The following is a 19,350-nucleotide window of genomic DNA, read 5'->3' as shown; positions in this document are numbered from 1 at the left end:
AAACATTCATTTTCATGTTACATGTCATGTTACATTTTGTCAAGATTAAGTTTCTAGCTTGAACAATAGATTGTTACCCAAAATGTACTTCATTCACAGTGTTTGCATCTGCAACCTGTAGTTTTAAATTGAAAGCAAGGTTTCAATTCTACACTCTGTTACATCTTACGATGATGCAAAGAATTGATGCCATTAAGGAATAAAACCCAACTGGCAAATGGAAAGACGTTTGGGTTCATTGTGTTTGCCTGGCTTCTAAAGTGCAAGGTCATGAACTGAACTGAGAACTACTGCAGGGGCTTCACTGCTCTAAACTAACAACAGAGAACTGGGTACAAACTCATCATGGCAGAACTGAGAGCTACAGAACTGAACCTATGAGCTTTGTCTTACAGGGCAACTGTTTTACTTTGTGCTAGTCCGCACCACAGGCAAGACAGCACTAGTAAAAAAAAAATAGAACATGCACACAAAACATGCATTAGTGTAGCTTGGTATGAGAAAACAAAATATTCAAAAGTATCTATGAATAAAGGTAAAATACTGTTGCTGTCTTCAAAAGGGATATAATATCAGTATAATTTTGCATGATTCAACAATACAATATATACAAACCTATACAATTTACCAATATATATGTATCCAACTATAACAGCGACGTCTTCATTTTTGTCACCCTCGCGGACGTGCGATCTGTCGCTATTGTTGTTGGAGTCACGCTGGCTGCCAGTTTTGCCGAGATACGACAAAATCATCCTTGTTTTCTTGGCGTTTTTGTCGGACTCTTGCCCCGAAGAAACAATCCTCTTCTTGGGAGCCATGTTTGTTGTGCCGCATTGAATTCTGGGAGATGCATGGCGGAAACTGCCGAACACTGCTGAGGTAGTTGTCTGGTCCTCCCAGTAGGTATTAAAAGTGATGAAATCTTACATGGGAAAATGGCAACTGCCCTTATTTGGTTGTCGTCGCCTTTCGTCGGTATTACGTAAATATTGCTCAACTCTGACCTGGAAAATGCCGTCAGGTTCGCGCGGCACAGGTTTCAGTTTATTTACAGCGCTGCTAGTTTGCTAAATTGAAAACCATTTGTAGAAGTCAGAGCAGGTGGGTGGAGCACACAAGTACGGCAGGCCAGAACTGAGTTCCAAAAACTATTTTATTTTGCACTTTTCAGTCACAATGTATACTCTCCCAGCCACATGCATGCATACACACACACACAAGTCATCTGGTGCGGGAGAGAGCTCACTTCCTCTGCTCTCTCTCTCCTTATATAGGGCGTGGTTGCTGGGAAGACACAAACACAGGTTAATTGCTCTCAGGTGAAGTGATTCTGCCACTTACCTTCCCTGACTCCGCCCTCCTGTCACAGACCGGCGCTTGACCACGCCCCCGCTGCCACACTATTGAATCCCAAGCCTGATTTTTTCATTCTGCAAAATTGCAGGTTGTTTAATTTTTCTTCTGCAATCTTGAAAATCATTCTGCAAAATGCAGACTGCAGACGGGTATTTCGAACACTGCTAGAGGTTCACATACTTTTGCCACTCACAGATATGTAATATTGGATCATTTTCCTCAATAAATAAATGACCAAGTGTAATATTTTTGTCTCATTTGTTTAACTGGATTCTCTTTATCTACTTTTAGAACTTGTGTAAAAATCTGATGATGTTTTAGATCATATTTATGCAGAAATATAGACAATTCTAAAGGGTTTGCAAACTTTCAAGCACCACTGTAGTAGAACCATGGAACAGAACACTAACATGTAGGAAATCCCATTTCTTGGAAAATCCCCTCAGCTATGATGTCATATTTGTAACTATGGAGAACTCTGTAAGCCATTTTCTTAGCACAGTTAACTCACTCACTCACTGATGTGCCATCCTCATTCAAAGGTTGGCGGCAGCCAGTGACCAGATCTTGACTCTCTTTCTCCAATCTCTCCTGTCTTGAGCCATTAGTTTACACTGCGCGTAACTGGCTCCTGTCCATTCCCTGATGCTGTCCATCCACTGTTTCCTGGGTGCCCCACAGTACCTCTTGCCCTTGATCTTGCCTTCCATTACAGTCAGTGCTAGCTCTCCTGCACTACCCCAAGCTACATGGCCGAAGTACTGAAGTTTTAACTTTGTCACTCTCTCCATGAGCTCCCTTTTTACTTGCAATTCCTCCAGCACTGATTCGTTTGTTCGGTGTTCCCTCCAAGACACCCCCAACAGCTTTCTCCAGCACCACATCTCAAATGCTTCAATCCTGTTCATGTCTAACTTCTTGATGGTCCACCCCTATACTCCATACAAAAACACTGACCACACAAGTGTTAGGACTAGGACTGTTTTGGCCTCTAGAGGCCGCTGTTATTTCCTTTTCATGTCGTGTTTATTTTGGCCTCTAGAGGCCGCCACTGTTCCTGTGTCTTGTGTTTGTGTTAATTGCCTAATTATCTTCACCTGTGTCCTTAATTAGTTTGTCTATTTATACCCCTGAGTTCAGTCCTCTTGTCACGGAGTCTTTGTGCTGTTATGTTTATCTCCAGTTTCCTTTGTACTGTGTTTTTTGATCTTCTTAGCTTTTGTATTTTTGCACTTTGCTTTTCTTTTGGATTATACTCTTTGGTTTTTTTTTTTGTCTTTTGTTTTGCCCTGTATATAGTGTATATAGTTTAAATAAACCTTTTGATTCTTTTTCTACTTCCGCCTCACGCCTCTGCATTTGAGTCATCCCCCTGGTGGCCTAGTGGGGGTTTGCTGGATTATCACACCAACGAACCCGGTTCGAATCCCAGCAAAACCCTAACAGAAAGACTCTGTCATGACCGACTCAGCAGAGGCTGCTTCAACTGTCTACCCGGCCAACCTTCAGGGAATTATGGCAGCTTTGACACGCTTTGGAGCGACCATGGACGCTCATGGACGTACGCTCACCAGCCAACGTGAGGCCCTCGCTCGCCACGAGGAACTGCTTCAGCAAATTGGGAAAACCCTGGCACAGCTGACATCTCTGCCTGCATCTCCTGCTCCTGATCCAGTTCCTGATCCAGCTCCCACTCCTGCTCCAGTGCCTCCTGCAATGCTGCCTTCTTCACCTCGCGAACCCAGCCTTCCTGCACCACAGAGGTATGACGGCAAGCACAGTGAGTGCCGAGAGTTCCTTACCCAGTGTCAACTCACCTTTGAGCTTCAGCCTACCACCTACACTACGGATCGCCGCAAGATTGCCTTTGTGATCACCTTATTAGCTGGTAAGGCGCGAGCCTGGGCTACTGCTATCTGGCAAAGACAGGGACCTGAGTGCTTTGATTTCCAGCTGTTTTCTGAAGAGATGCTTCGGGTCTTCGATCAGGCAGACATCAGTACCGACGCAGCCCGAAAGCTCATGTCCATCCGGCAAGGAGGAAGCGTCGCAGATTACGCCATCTCGTTCCGAACACTCGCAGCAGTAAGTGGATGGAACGAGACTGCTCTGGTGTCAGCCTTCCACCATGGTCTGTCTGACCCCATCAAGGACGGTCTGGCCTCTATTGGATGCCCAAGTGACCTCGAAACCCTCATCTCACATGCTATTCGTCTGGACAACAGGATGAGAGAACGCCACCAAGCCTTGAGCCCCCCCAGCCTCCCTACCTCTACCTGGAGACCGTCTACCTCCTTCAGTGACTGTCCAGAACCCATGCAAGTGGGTCGTACTCGCCTCTCCGCATCTGAGAGGGAGCGCAGAAGGAGGGACAAGTGCTGCATCTACTGTGGCAAGCCTGGTCACTTCCGAGCATCATGTCCCGAACTCTTGGGAAAAGGACCGCCCCGTCCAGCCGAGGGAGGGTTGTGACGGGGCCTACCCTCTCTCCCGGACTCCCTGGCCAAGGAATCTACATCCCGGTCTCCATCTCCTGGGGTGAGTCTGTCCACTCTTGTCAAGCTTTGATAGACTCAGGGGCGGCTGGGAACTTTATGGATATTCACTTCGCCCAAAGCATCAATATTCCGACTGCACCTCTTGAAGTCCCACTGTCTGTGTCTGCCCTCGATGGCCAAGCGTTAGGTGATGGAAGAGTCACCCAAGTTACTTCTCCAGTTTTCCTCCAGTCTCAAGGTCACAAGGAAGAAATATCCCTGCACCTGATTCCTTCACCTGAGTTCCCAGTTATTCTAGGCCTTCCTTGGCTTACTCGCCACAACCCTCGCATAGACTGGGTAACAAGCCAGGTTGTGGAATGGGGCCCTGCATGCCATGCCTCTTGTCTGCTCTCTAGCTCTCCTGTGTCTCCTGCCGAGCCCCCTGATCTCACCGAGTTATCTCAAGTTCCCACAGAGTACTGGGATCTCAAGGAGGTATTCAGCAAGAGCAGGGCCGCCGTTCTTCCTCCGCACCGGGCCTACGACTGTGCCATCGACTTGCTCCCTGGGACTACCCCTCCTCGTGGCAGACTGTTTTCACTCTCTCAGCCAGAACGCAAGGCCATGGAGGAATACCTCAAAGATGCCCTGGTCTCTGGGTTTATTCGACCCTCCACTTCACCTGCTGGAGCCGGCTTCTTCTTTGTCGGCAAGAAGGATGGGGGGCTCCGACCATGTATTGATTACAGGGGCCTAAATAAGATCACTGTGCGCAACCGATATCCCCTTCCGCTGATGTCCACAGCTTTCGACCTGCTCCAAGGCGCCACCGTCTTCACCAAGTTGGACCTACGGAACGCATACCACCTCATCCGTATCCGACAGGGAGACGAGTGGAAGACTGCCTTTAACACCCCGTCTGGGCACTACGAATACCAGGTGATGCCCTTCGGACTCACCAACGCACCAGCTGTTTTTCAGGCCCTAATCAACGACGTCTTAAGGGACATGATTAACCTATACGTTTTTGTCTACCTCGACGACATCCTTATCTTTTCCAAGACCGTGCAGGAGCACCGCCACCATGTCCGCCAGGTTCTCCAGAGGCTGCTACAGAACAATCTGTTCGCCAAGGCCCAGAAATGCGAATTTCATGTTCCCGAGGTCTCCTTTCTGGGATTTATTGTACGGACAGGCCAACTCCAAATGGACCCTGCCAAGACCCTGGCCGTCCGGGATTGGCCTACTCCCAAGTCCGTTAAGGAGGTTCAGCGGTTCTTAGGATTCGCTAACTTCTACCGCAAGTTCATCAGGAACTTCAGTTCTGTGGCAGCACCCATGTCTGACCTCACCAAAGGGACAGGTGGATCTTATGGCTGGTCTCCTCAGGCAGAAAAGGCGTTCAAAGACCTCAAGGACCGCTTCTGCACGGCACCCATTCTGGTTCTCCCGGACACCTCCCAACCATTCATCGTGGAGGTGGACGCCTCGGACAGTGGTGTCGGCGCGGTGCTCTCTCAACGTTCGGAAGGAAAGCTGCACCCCTGCGCTTACTTCTCCCACCGCCTGAGTCCTGCTGAGTCCCGGTACGATGTGGGGGATCGAGAACTGCTAGCGGTCAAACTGGCCCTTGAGGAGTGGAGGCACTGGCTGGAGGGAGCACAACATCCATTCCTGGTTTGGACTGACCACAAGAACCTGGAGTACCTCCAGCAAGCCAAGAGACTGAACCCTCGACAGGCTAGGTGGGCCCTGTTTTTCAGTCGGTTTGACTTCACCCTCTCATACCGCCCCGGCTCCAAGAACACCAAACCTGACGCACTGTCCAGACTGTTCTCTGCCACTAACAGGGAGAATGAAGTCGGGCCTATTATCCCTGTGTCCCGGATTGTGGCCCCTGTCCGCTGGGGTATTGAGGAGGCTGTCCGACGAGCCCAACGCCAGGACCCCGGTCCTGGGACGGGGCCACCAGGCCTCTTGTACGTCCCACATCAAGCCCGGGCCAAGGTTCTCCAGTGGGGTCACTCTTCCCCTCTCACCGCCCACCCGGGAGCTCGGAGGACCCTGGACTTCCTGAAAAGACGCTTCTGGTGGCCTAACATGGAGAAGGAAGTAAGGTCATTTGTCCTGTCCTGTGAGGTTTGCACCAGAACCAAGAACCCACGACAGCGTCCCCAGGGTCTCCTGCATCCTCTGACCATTCCCCGGCGTCCCTGGTCCCACGTGGCAGTCGACTTTATCACGGGTCTCCCTGAGTCACAAGGTAACACGGTCATTTTGGTCTTAGTTGACAGATTCTCCAAGGCCTGCCGCTTCATACCACTGTGCAAACTCCCCTCTGCTCTTGAAACTGCGAAACTTTTGTTTAATCATGTCTTCCGAGTCTTTGGTCTTCCACAGGACATCGTCTCAGACCGAGGGCCCCAGTTCTCCTCCCGAGTGTGGCACGGGTTCTGCAAGGTCATCGGAGCCACTGCCAGCCTCTCCTCTGGGTTTCACCCACAGTCCAATGGTCAGACGGAGAGGCTCAACCAGGACCTGGAAACCACCCTGCGAGGCCTGGCTATGGATAACCCGACATCGTGGAGCACCTGGCTGCCATGGGCGGAGTACGCCCACAACACCCTGCAGTCATCGGCCACCAAGCTGTCGCCATTCCAGTGCCAATTCGGGTTCCAGCCACCTCTGTTCCCGGACCAGGAGGAGGACGCGGGGGTGCCCTCGGTCAACCAATATGTGAGACGGTGTCGCAAGACCTGGAGCAAGGTCAGGAAGACCCTCATACAGACCTCCAGAACCAACCAGACTCAGGCCAACCGCCATAGAAGACCTGCACACGCTTTCCGCCCTGGGCAGCGTGTTTGGCTGTCCACTAAGGACCTTCCACTGCGGGTGGAGAACCGCAAGCTTGCTCCTCGCTACATTGGCCCCTTCAAGGTGGTGCGCAGGGTGAACCCTGTCTCCTACCGGCTCCAGTTGCCCCGGACTCTGAGGATCAACCCCACTTTCCATGTTTCCCTGTTACGGCCCGTACTGACGTCTACGTATGCCCCTGCCCCTAGGAACCCCCCACCCCCCCGCATCTTCCAGGGGCAGACTGTGTTCACTGTGAATCGCCTGCTTGACTCCCGCCGGGTCCGCGGCGGGTTGCAATATCTGGTGGACTGGGAGGGCTATGGTCCTGAGGAGCGCTGCTGGGTTCCTGCTCGGGATGTCCTTGATAAAGAACTATGTCGGGACTTCCATTCGGCCCATCCGGATCGCCCTGGGAACGTCAGGAGACGCTCCTAGAGGGGGGGGTCCTGTTAGGACTAGGACTGTTTTGGCCTCTAGAGGCCGCTGTTATTTCCTTTTCATGTCGTGTTTATTTTGGCCTCTAGAGGCCGCCACTGTTCCTGTGTCTTGTGTTTGTGTTAATTGCCTAATTATCTTCACCTGTGTCCTTAATTAGTTTGTCTATTTATACCCCTGAGTTCAGTCCTCTTGTCACGGAGTCTTTGTGCTGTTATGTTTATCTCCAGTTTCCTTTGTACTGTGTTTTTTGATCTTCTTAGCTTTTGTATTTTTGCACTTTGCTTTTCTTTTGGATTATACTCTTTGGTTTTTTTTTTTTGTCTTTTGTTTTGCCCTGTATATAGTGTATATAGTTTAAATAAACCTTTTGATTCTTTTTCTACTTCCGCCTCACGCCTCTGCATTTGAGTCATCCCCCTGGTGGCCTAGTGGGGGTTTGCTGGATTATCACACCAACGAACCCGGTTCGAATCCCAGCAAAACCCTAACAACAAGTGCCTTCATTGCTCTGATTTTCAATGTCCTACTCATGTTTCTGTCTCTCCAGATCTTATCCAGCTGTCCTTAGCTAGTCCAATTTGTCTATGTATCTCCTTGGTACAGTCTCCTATACTTGTATTGTAGGAACCCAGGAATTTGAACTACTGTACTTGTTCCACTTCCTCACCACCTAATGACATGTTTACCCTTTTATCTTTGTTCTTACTGACTAACATGAGTTTTGTCTTCTTGGCATTGATCTTCATGTTGAAACCATCGCTTATATTGATGAGTTCTTCAAAATAAGCCCTCGCACTCTCTTCTGTTGTCACCAAGATGGTGGTGTCATCTGCATATCTGACATTACTGCACCTCCTGCCTCCTATGACTACTCCTGTGTCTGGTTTCCTTTCCTCTGTTCTTCTAATAATGTCCTCTCTGTAAAGGTTAAATTCTGTGGGGGAGTTGTTACACCCTTGTCTTGTTCCGAGCACTGATGCTGGAGGTGCCCCGGTTCCCTGCAGCGCCAGCATACCGGCCCAGGCTCTCTCCTTGCACCGGTGTTCCTGAGATCACTCACCTGAGGGGGGGAAGACACAGACAAGGAAGTAGGAAACGGTAGGGCACCACGGGTGCGGCGGGCCGGCTGGGGTGGAGCCAGCCCCCGCCTCTGTGGTGGGAGAATGGGGCGAGGACAAGGAACAGAGAGAGAGAGAGAAGAGAGGGGAGAAGGGGAGACACGCTGTCCTGCCATCGGAACGGCCACCATATGGTCCTCTGCCAGCTCGATGGCCTGATCCAGCGACGCCGGGCGATGGCACTGGACCCACTCCGCTGTTCCTTCCGGAAGTCGGGCGATGAATTGTTCCAGCGCCACCAGATCGATGATTCCCTCGGGGTCGCGGTTGTTGGCCCTCAGCCACCGCCGGCAGGCGTCCCGGAGTTGCTGGCCAAACGCGAACGGCCGGCCGACCTCCTGCAGGCACAGTGCGCGGAAGCGCTGCCGTTGCTGTTCCGGGGTGTGACCCACGCATTGGAGGATGGCCCTGCGGAGGTCCGCATAGACCAGCCGGTTGTCAACGGGGAGCTGTAGCATGGCCAGCTGCTCCTTGCCCGTTAGCAGGGGGAGGAGGCGCGCCGCGCGCTGTTCCACTGGCCAAACCCACGCCTCTGCTGCCTGCTCAAAAAGAGCGAGGAAGGCTTCGGGGTCGTCATGCGGACCCATCTTTGTTAGGGTGAGGTGGGGAGGGTCCACAGCAGTGGTGATCGTGGATCCTGCTGACGCGAGCAGGTGCCGGAATGCCTGGCGATCTTCCTGTTGCACCAACACCAGGGCTTCGAACCGTTGTTCCTGCTCCTTTCAGAGGGCAATCAGCGCCTGGTGCTGGCTCTGTTGGGCCGTGGCGAGGGCATGGACCAGGTCCTTAAAGGTGGAGGACTCCATGTGGCTGTTCCCTTCTGCACTCCGTCCCAGGTTTTGGCACCACTGTTGTATCTGACCAGGTGGGTGGAGCACAGAAGCATGGCAGGCCAGAACTGAGTTCTCAAAACTCTTTTATTTTCAGCTTTTCAGCTTTGCCTTTTACACTCTCCCAGCCACACATGCACAAGTCTTGTGGTTGGGGAGAGAGCTCCCTTTCTCTGCTCTCTCTCTCTCTCTCTCTCCTTTTAAAGGGCGCGGTCACTGGGGAAGACACACAAACACAGGTTAATTCCCATCAGGTGCAGTGATTCCACCACTTACCTTCCCTGACTCCACCCTCCATTCACAGACCGATGCTTGGCTATGCCCCTGCTGCCACAATATATTTTTAGTCAAGCCTTTTGTTAATAACTTTTTATTCAGTAAAGGAGTAGATCTGGAGGGTCCTCAGGCATAGACAGAGGTGGACAGTAACGATGTACATTTACTTGAGTACTGTACTTAAGTACACTTTTTGAGTATTTGTACTTTACTTGAGTATTGTTTTTTTTGGAAACATGACTTTAACTTCACTATATTTGAAAGACAAATATTGTACTTTTCACTCCACTACATTTCTATCAAGGTCCTCATTACTCGTTATTATGAAGCAGCTTTGAAAGTGGATATTTTTTGTTTTATTTTATAAAACATGATTGGTTTTTTCGCAGGTGACACTGAGACAGCCTATCAGTAATCACTATGGTCACGTCACATCCATAGACTGTATAAAATCAAGTTAATTTCTCATCAGTATTATTTGAACACGATCAGTTGATGGCAAAACGGAAGGAGGCGGTTTTTCTGGAGAATACACACACCCATGGCCATACCTAGAACCCATTTTCAGTTTTCTGAAAGGATTAAAGATTCGTTTTGTTTTAAATGTTTGCCTAAAATGAACCACATCACGGCCTACAAAAACTCGCCGTCAACCTGCGGAAGCATATTGAGGTATGTAAACATTTTATTCCAAGAGAAAGCTTGCAATGAAGTTGTCTGTGCTTTTAGAGCGAGGGATAACATTGCAACAGCTATGCAGTCTGGTCAGTCAAATGACTTTCTGTGGATTTGCCTGCCAAATTGCTACAGCCTTGTCCATGGCTAACGTTACCACATAGCTAGTTAACTTGGACAATGTTAGTTAGCATGTAAAAACAGGGTTATGCTAACATGAATAACGTTAACTTATCTGAAGTCCTTTCAGAAATATGTTTTAGCATAATCTTGCCAAATAAACAGAATGTAGAAATCTTTCTTTTCTAGTAACGTTAGCTATCCAATATGATTTCGAGTTTGAAAAGAGTTTGCTAGCATGTGAGGTGGAGCTTCAGCTCTACAGGTTTTACAAGCTTGTCAGTAAATCCAGTCGGTTGCTTCAGAGGCATTCGGTATTGTAAGCGTTGTGGCAATAATACAACAATGCGTTGACAGAAAGTATGCTTTTAGTACTTAAGTATATTTAAAAGCAATTACTTCAGTACTTTAACTTAAATAAAAATTTGACTGGACAACTTTCACTTGTATCAGAGTAATATTTAACCAGTGGGATCTGTACTTTGACTCAAGTAATAAACTTGGGTACTTTGTCCACCTCTGGGCAAAGAGTGTTTTGGTAAACTGGGATGTATGGATGCTGCCTCCCCACTATCACACATTTGCTCAGGTTTGTTGATGGTGGAGTAGCTGGCTGCTTTATGTCCCAGGGCTCCCTCATGTCTGTGTTACCTTCTGGCTCTCCCTTTTAGTTATGCTGTCATAGTTAGTCTTGCCGTAGTCCCTGCTTGCATTCAGTGCAAAATGTATACTGTTCTTAAATATTAGGCAACACTGGAAATACCTAACAACCTGTGTTCTCTCTCTCTCTCTCTCTCTCTCTCCCTCACTTGCTCTCTCTGTCTCTCCCTCTGTAGAGATATATGTCAATCCTGAGACACCAGTCATGCTGAACTCTCCTGCTCTTCGGACCTGCCTGATCCATCCTGATGCCCTACGTCTGGCTGGAGTCTCATCACATTGCTCCTGTGGAGGATGGCCTCATATGGACAGTCTAAAGACACAATTAGAAGATGGCTCTGGACACTTAATTTTGCTATGATGGCTGAGGACTACAACTGCTATGATAACTTTAGGACTGCAGTTGTCATGAACAGTTTTGCACTCCAGTCTCTCAATGAATAATTGATAATTTCAACAAAATAGACTTCATGCTAAAACTCTAATGAATTTCCTGGTTACACAGTTCTACTTTGTGACTATATAGGACACAGTTATAGAAGCAAGTTATTTATAACCATGCTATCTGTTGTCACCAAAATGAGTCTGGTTTTGAGTCTGGTTCCTCTCAAGGTTTCTTCCTCATGCTGTCTGAGGGAGTTTTTCCTTGCCACTGCTGCCACGGGCTTACTCATCAGGGATAAATAAATTTATTAGGGATAAAATTAGCTCACATGTTTAAAGTCTGTATTTTTCTGTAAAGCTGCTTTGCAACAATATCTGTTGTGAAAAGCTGTAGACAAATAAACTGACTTGACTTGATATAATGACAGGAGATACAAACATAATTTCAGTGTAATATTATGATGACAAGAAACATCCATCCAACCAACCAGCCATCCATTAATCTGTAGATGCTTATCCTGTACAGAGTCGCAGGCAAACTGGAGCCTATCCCAGCTGACTACGGGCGAGAGGCAGGGTACACCCTGGACAAGTCACCAGGTCATCGCAGGGCTGACACATAGAGACAAACAACCATTCACACTCACATTCAGACCTAGATTAGATTAGATATTTTATTAATCCCAGAGGGAAATTCAAGGTATCCAGTAACATTTCCACATTGCACAAGATCAATACAAAACTAAATAGCATTATAAAAGGAAATCGTATAAAAAACTAAAATACAAAATACCAAAGAAATAAAACATTACAAATAAGAGCAAGTAATAGAATATACAGCTCTCAGTATGGGAGGTAGTGAGGTAGTGAGGTAGTCACAGTGCAAATAAGAGTGTCGTGAGCAGTGCAAATACTTTGTGGACAGTTACATACATGTGCAGTGTGTTTAATGGTATAAGATAGATAAAACGCATAGCATATTACATGATAGGCATAGTTAAAGTATATATCAGTACATATAGTATATGCAATAGTGTGATAGTATATGATATATACTATTAAAGGAATACGCCACCCCCAAGTGAAATTGAGTCAGTCCCTGCAGTCACTAGAGTTGGATGAGTGAGCCAAAGCGTTTTGTAGCCGACCCAGCCATTGTCCTGATCTGGAAACGTCCCGGTTAGCTTTAGCTTAGCGTAGTCGCTGTAATCCGGCGTGTCCAGATAGCATTGTCGTTGCAAAAGTGAATCAAATAACTCAAAATTTTTTATAATTATTTCTCATGACCTGTACATTCACATCGAGTACACATATCAATGCAAATTAACATGAAGGGATTTACTAGACCAATTTATATATGGAACTATTTTCGGCCACAGCACAGGCAAAGCACCACTGCAGGCGCAAAGACACCACGCAGCACCACAACTTCCATCAATACACCAGTGTTACCAAGGAAACCAGGGTTTTCAGGTGCTGCGTGGTGTCTTTGCGCCTGCAGCGGTGCTTTGCCTGTGCTGTGGCCGAAAATAGTTCCATATATAAATTGGTCTAGTAAATCCCTTCGTGTTAATTTGCATTGATATGTGTACTCGATGTGAATGTACAGGTCATGAGAAATAATTATAAAAAATCTTGAGTTATTTGATTCACTTTTGCAACGACAATGCTATCTGGACACGCCGGATTACAGCGACTACGCTAAGCTAAAGCTAACCGGGACGTTTCCAGATCAGGACAATGGCTGGGTCAGCTATAAAACGCTTTGGCTCACTCATCCAAGTCTAGGGACTGCAGGGACTGACTCAATTTCACTTGGGGGTGGCGTATTCCTTTAAACTAGACTGCATTTCCGCAGAGAAAATGCAAAGTGTGCTTGCTGAGCTGTAGCAGAACAGCTATCATGCTAGCATGCTAAAAGCTAGCATGCCAACATGCTAATGCCAACATGCTAACAACTAGCATGCTAACAGTTAGCATACTAACAGCATACTAACATGCTAAAAGCTAGCATGTTAACATGTTAATGCTAACATGCTAATAGATAACATGCTAACAGCTAGCATTCTAACATGCTAATGATTAATATGCTATTTGTTAAAATTCTAACACTTTAAGGCTAATATGCTGACAGCTATCATGCGAACAGCTAACAGGCTAACATGCTAATGGCTAGTATGTTAACTTTTAGCATGCTAACACGCTAAGGGTGACATGCTAACAGCTAACATGCTAACAGTTAGCATGCTAACATGCTCAGGCGAATTCGCTAACAGCAAACGTGCGAACTCTGCATGCTACCATGCTAATCCTAACATGTTAACAGCTCTCATGATAACATACTAATGGTGAACATGCTAACAACTCACGAGCTAACAGCAGGCATGCTATCGTAATGGGTAACATGCTAACAGCTAGCATCGTAACACGTGAATGCTTATATGCTAATTGCTATCGTGTATGCGTGTAAGTATTCCTAATAAAGTGGCCATTGAGTTGAAGTTGATTTGCTGTCAAAGTCTCAGATGAGCAGATCCTTGCCAAATGCATCATCACCTATGGGGAAAGGAGGAATGACTCAGTCAAGCTTCCATTGATTTGCGGCAAAATGGAAAAAAATGGATGGATGAAAGGCAAGACAAAGACGAGTGCGGGTCTGAACCGATATTGTGTCTGTGATGGGTGATTTGGCCTGAGGTGCCATATGAAGTTTGGTGGATGTGTGGTGAAGTGTTACTGAGCAAAACTCCATTCATTTGAATGGGACCAAAAATCAATGGAAGCCTATGAGATAAAAAGAGATGCGTGAAAACCAAGGAAAAGACGAGTGCAGGTCTCAGATGAGGGGATGGATCTGTGCGGGGACTTGGCCTGAGGCATCAAGTGAAGTTTCTTGAAGTTTGGTCACTTGGTTAAAAAAATTGATGGAGAGTGAAAGTTTTTCTCCTGAAACACCAGTCATTTTCAATGGAGCCAAAAATCAATGCAAGCCTATGGAGGAAAAAGGGATGAGCAAAAAGAAAGGAAAAATATGAGTGTGGGTCAGAACCGATTGCATGTATGTGTCAGGGGAGTTGGCGGCCACACTCTGACCCACACTCATATTTTTCCTCCATAGGAAATTCATGAGCCCTTTTCATTCTCTATGGGAAAAAAACAAAAGAAAAACGACAAGAACAAGAGAACAGGCGCATTGATCCAAAAGCTGTATACAAGCACACTACACCACTTCGGGCCAGACATCTCAGAGTTGGAACGGTGTCTCTATCTCAAACGCCCTAGGAGGAGTAGTGGATCCAAAAAACGTGTCGGAATAAGGCAGAATAAGTAAACTTAAGAAGAACAATAGTGTGCTTGCCTTTGGCTGCTGTGTGCTTGAGCAAGCACACTAATTAATATATAAATATTAAGTTAGTATATATAGCAGTATGTATAAGTAAGTATATTGACCTACGGTCAATTTAGAGCCACCAATTAGCCTAACCTGCTAACCTTTTCTTTAATCATCTATTTAATTTTTAATTTGCTTGTGTGTTAATTTATTCAATCATTTATGTATGTATGCATGTATTTGTTGGTTTGCTTTAGAAAAATAATTTTTCTTTGATTTTTTTTGTTATTCTGTGCACCCATTTTCCTCATTTATTTCCTAATGTTTCCCTTTATTTTCTGCATTTCATGACCCGTATGCAAAAGCAGGCGCCTGTTTTTCACTTTTTATATCGTGATCGCGCACCAACCTGAGCATGCACTGTGTGTGCAGCACATCATTGAGTCCTGATGGCCACGGAAGCTCATTTCCGCAGATGCTGAGGGAGGCTCGGCATTCTGTGTGTTTTTCGGTGCTGTTTATGGCGTCCTTTTAATTCGGCTAAATGTAAAACACCCCAATGATGTTTCCAGTTCAAGCACGTGTAAGTCTCTCTTGATAGAGTCACCTACTGAAAGCTGTAAATACAGAGAGAGAGAGAGACTTTGTTCAAAACGGCCCTCCAGCTCAGATGGTGGCGGTAATGCGCGCCGCTCCTGAATTGGCTTAAAACGTCAAAGAAGTTGTAGCGGCGATTTAATTGTTGATCAGAATTGGATTTTGAACGCAGAAAGAAGAGAAGCAAGGGAAATGTGGTGGAAGTTGCTGTAGTATAAAGAGACTGTTGATGGTCACACTTCTTTCACTTGCAGCAGTAAGATGTCTTGGCAAGTTTACTTTTTTTTTCTAAGGCGTATATGGCATTAGAATAAAGCAATGAGCTAAGATGCAATGTGCCTGTTTAAAAATGTCGGGAACTAAAGACGGGTGAGTTTTATAATAAAGTGCTGTGAAACCCATGAGGTGGGGAGCCATGTGCTCGTGCAGGTGGTGGGACAGATTGTTTGATTTACACCAAGAGGTTTCCTTTCTGTCCGACAGCAATTGAAGAAGTGAGTCCCAAATGACTTCAGCATACACTATAAATAGGCTGTAGTGCTTCTCATTTCTCGCTTACGGCCATACCACCCTGAAAACGCCCGATCTCGTCTGATCTCGGAAGCTAAGCAGGGTCGGGCCTGGTTAGTACTTGGATGGGAGACCGCCTGGGAATACCAGGTGCTGTAAGCTTTTTCACTTCAAACTCTTTTTAAATGCAAAAACTCTTTCAACTTTCACCAAATTGTTACCCTGCAAACACATTATGGAGAGGCACGTCTCGCAAAATCATCAATAAATCAGTCAACTGAACAGAAAATTCTTTCATTTTCACAAAATTATCTTCATAGTATTCATGTTGCCTTTGTTTACGTCTTTCTTCATTCATACATTTCTTCAGCCATGCAGTCCTCTCATTTTTTCCTTTCTCTATTTAATTTTTAAAGTAACATATTTGGGATAAAGTTATTCCTTCAAGACTGTACATCACTATACGTGTTCCAAGGTAAGATCCTCTTGTAGCAGATTTACTTGCTGTTATTACTACGATTCATCCATCCATCATCTGTAGCTGCTTATCCTGTTCTACAGGGTCACAGGAAAGCTGGAGCCTATCCCAGCTGACTATGGGTCAGAGGCAGGGTACAAGTCACTAGGTTATTGTAGGGCTGACACACAGTGTGTTTACATGCACATAGAGAAAATCGAATTTCTGCCGTTGCTCGACTGAAATCGAAGTTCTAAATGCCATTGAAACACCTTAGCTAGGCTGAAATTGAACCAAACTTGATTTCTTGTAATCGAGCTACACGACCTAGATTATGCGATTTTTGCCGAGCTACTTAGTGCATGTATACCCTATCGAGCTACGTAGTCGAGCTACTTACTTCAGCACTGCCCCTTCCGGAAGTGACGAGTGACGAGACCACAAGCGGGAAACACGACAGCCTCGGTCGGCATGACAACAGTAGTAGCGAGCAGCAGAAGAGGTCAGGAGGAACAAACAAAGAAGAGAAAATGGCGAGCAGAAACGTGCACTTCTGGAGCAATGAGGAGACAGAGTTCATGCTCATTCAGCTTAAGGAGTTGAATATATTAAAATTCATGGACGGGAGAAAAACGCGCAATGGAGAACATGGAACTGATAACTTTGTTTACACTCTTGAATAGCTCTTCTTCATGACGACAACCGGAAGTGTACCAACACGATGGGGCGTGTAGCGCCACCTGTGGCTCAGGTGCACAATGTACCTCACACAATAGCTCGATTTCCTTGTGTGCATGTAGGATTGGATTTCTCTGGCACCCCTGCTGGGACCCTTTGCTCGATTACCGACAGCAGCTCGATTTGGATGTGCATGTAAGCGTACTGACAGAGACAAACAACCATTCACACTCACATCCACGGTCAATTTAGAGCCACCAATTAGCCTAACCTGCATGTCTTTGGGGGAAAACCAGAGCACCCGGAGGAAACCCACGCGGACAACATGCAAACTCCACACAGAAAGGCCAGCTACTGGGCTCAAACCCAGGACCTTCTTGCTGTGAGGCGACAGTGCTAACCACTGTGCCACCCCACAACTATGATTATCATTGGTAATAATAGTTGTCATAGTAGCAGGAGGAATATTCAGACCTCTCTTTTGATGATTATCACTACGTTGGGTTTCCTTGCTCGACAGTGACACATACTCCATACTTGATTTGTGTATCTACTCCTGCAACTTTGCACATTCACATACCCTGCCGCTTTATGTGGCAGCAGTGGATTGCTCTCGTCTTGATAGACTTGTCTATTGAATGCTGTAAATGCAGAGAGAGACTTTGTTCAAAACGGCCCCTCCAGCTCAGATGGTGGTGGTAATGCGCGCCGCTCCTGAGTTGTCTTAAAACGTCAAAGAAGGAGTTGTAGCGGCGATTTAATTTTTGATCAGAATTGGTTTTTCAACGCAGAAATAAGTGAAGCAAGGAAAATGTGGTGGAAGTTGCTGTACTCTAAAGAGATTTTTCATGGTCACCCTTTCACTTGCAGCAGTATGATGTCCATTGTCTTTGTCTCCTGGTGGTTTTACAACAACAGTAATTTTGGGAAAATGTGCTTTTGCATAATTTTGGGGAATTTTTATTTGGAAAAATATTGAATAACTTTACTGTGTTATATACTATGCTGTCACCAAAATCACTAACAGGAGATTGTTGATGTGTGCAGTGATTATGATGACACTACAGTGAATAAAAGTGAAGTGATTGAATACTTCTGTCGTATCTCATTTTGGTCTTGCACTTTTTAAATGGTCCCTAAAACGACTAGTTTTGATTAAAATTGAGTTGTAGCTTGTTGTCTACCTTGGTACAGTAGGAAAGAAGCTTCTATTGAGTTTTAACAACGTTTCGCTTAAGAATTATTGATCTGGGAAATTTGAATCTGTGAATATATTTCCAGCTTTACTGCAGTTCAACCCAAGTATGAAATAGAACTTGATTAAATCATGTAAATGAGTCATATTACCCAGTTTATTCTCCATATTACCCAGTTTATTCTCTGCACACCTCATTTATTCAAACCATAGATTCAAACATGAGTTTAAAGGTCCCATGGCATGGTGGTTTGTTGATACTTTAAACGGGCTCATGGAGGCTTCCGGATGTTATATCCGCAGCCTTTCTCGAAATGAACCCTCGGCACGTAAATATAGCCTCCTGGGAGAAAGCCCCATTTCAGCGCTTTTCCCAGTGTGTCGTTTTGCTAATGAGAAGCAGGAGGCAGGGAAGGGTAGAGGGTGGGGGCGGGCCATGGGGGGAGGGGGAGGGGCTTGACCAAGCTGCGCACACACATACTCACTGCTATCAGCGCCTGTAGCCACGCTGCTAAGACAAAACCCCGTTCTCCCTCGGACTCCTTTCGTAAACTCAACGTGACACAGAGAACAGAGAGTGAGAGTGTTCGGAGTGGTAGTTTACGAACATATAATACCCTAGGCTTGAACACGCACTCCATAACCAAAGAGGATAGAAGCAGCAACTACAGCAACATATCGCTTATCCAACAGAAGACGTGCATTGCGGAGCAATAGTCAAACATAAGCTCATAAGTTACAGTCAATTTCCAGACTAAACTCAGTTTAACAGAGCATGCTGCATGCTCTTTAGTTTTGTAGCGCAGATTACCTGGCTAACTGCAGGAAGCGGTTAGCTGCACAGCTAATGTAGCCATTGCTAGGCTAACGCACCGATTTTAAAACACGGCAAAACAACCAGTTATACACTTACTTGTTCGGTGTTTGTTGCTGATGCGGCAGGGATGCTTGGTACGGACCCAGGCTTCAGTGACAGTTGATGTGCAAAACCTGCCCTGTACTGTCCCAAGTTGTGGAAACATTCCTCAGGAAAATGCTTCCGACAAACATACACCGTCTTAGGTAGACTCAACGGCGTATTATTGAAGTAAATAAAATTAAGCCACTGCGTCTTCAGGGGCTCTCCCGTCGGCAGTAAAAACAGACTCTTTTCTGTGTTGTCACATCCATGTACAGCGCAATTTCCATGTTTCGCTCGCTTAGGTGATGCCATGTTGTTGTGTCCTCTATGGTCTCCTCACTACAACTGGGCGGGGCAATCCATACAGTGGGTGGGAATCCAGAGGGGGGGCCTGGGGATCATCTCCCTTGCTGACGTAGTAAAGGGAAGAGCTTATCAACGTGCCGTTTTGACGCGCCATTCTCAAATGTTGGGCATAGTTTGGT

At 46.3% G+C, this 19,350-nt stretch overlaps 1 protein-coding gene and 1 non-coding gene across 4 annotated transcripts in view; one reads left to right on the top strand and one right to left on the bottom strand.

The window, feature by feature from the left end:
* dnaaf11 (dynein axonemal assembly factor 11) overlaps positions 1–15,020 on the bottom strand; it is a 107,119-nt gene extending 92,099 nt beyond the window's left edge. For all 3 annotated transcript variants that reach the window (XM_060905957.1, XM_060905954.1, XM_060905958.1), the window contains exon 1: positions 14,937–15,020. In XM_060905957.1, the coding sequence (XP_060761940.1) occupies positions 14,937–14,994 (58 nt within the window). In that variant the 5' untranslated portion in view covers positions 14,995–15,020. The remainder of the gene's footprint in view (positions 1–14,936) is intronic.
* Positions 15,021–15,677: 657 nt separating this feature from the next.
* LOC132871989 (5S ribosomal RNA) lies at positions 15,678–15,796 on the top strand. The gene has a single exon (XR_009651355.1). It is a non-coding gene; the product is annotated as a 5S ribosomal RNA (ribosomal RNA).
* Positions 15,797–19,350: the final 3,554 nt, after the last annotated feature.

Source organism: Neoarius graeffei, chromosome 23, assembly GCF_027579695.1.
Source record: "Neoarius graeffei isolate fNeoGra1 chromosome 23, fNeoGra1.pri, whole genome shotgun sequence".
Classification (NCBI taxonomy): domain Eukaryota; kingdom Metazoa; phylum Chordata; class Actinopteri; order Siluriformes; family Ariidae; genus Neoarius; species Neoarius graeffei.
The sequence above is the reverse complement of the archived record's forward strand: the minus strand, read 5'-3'. Positions and strand labels throughout refer to the sequence as shown.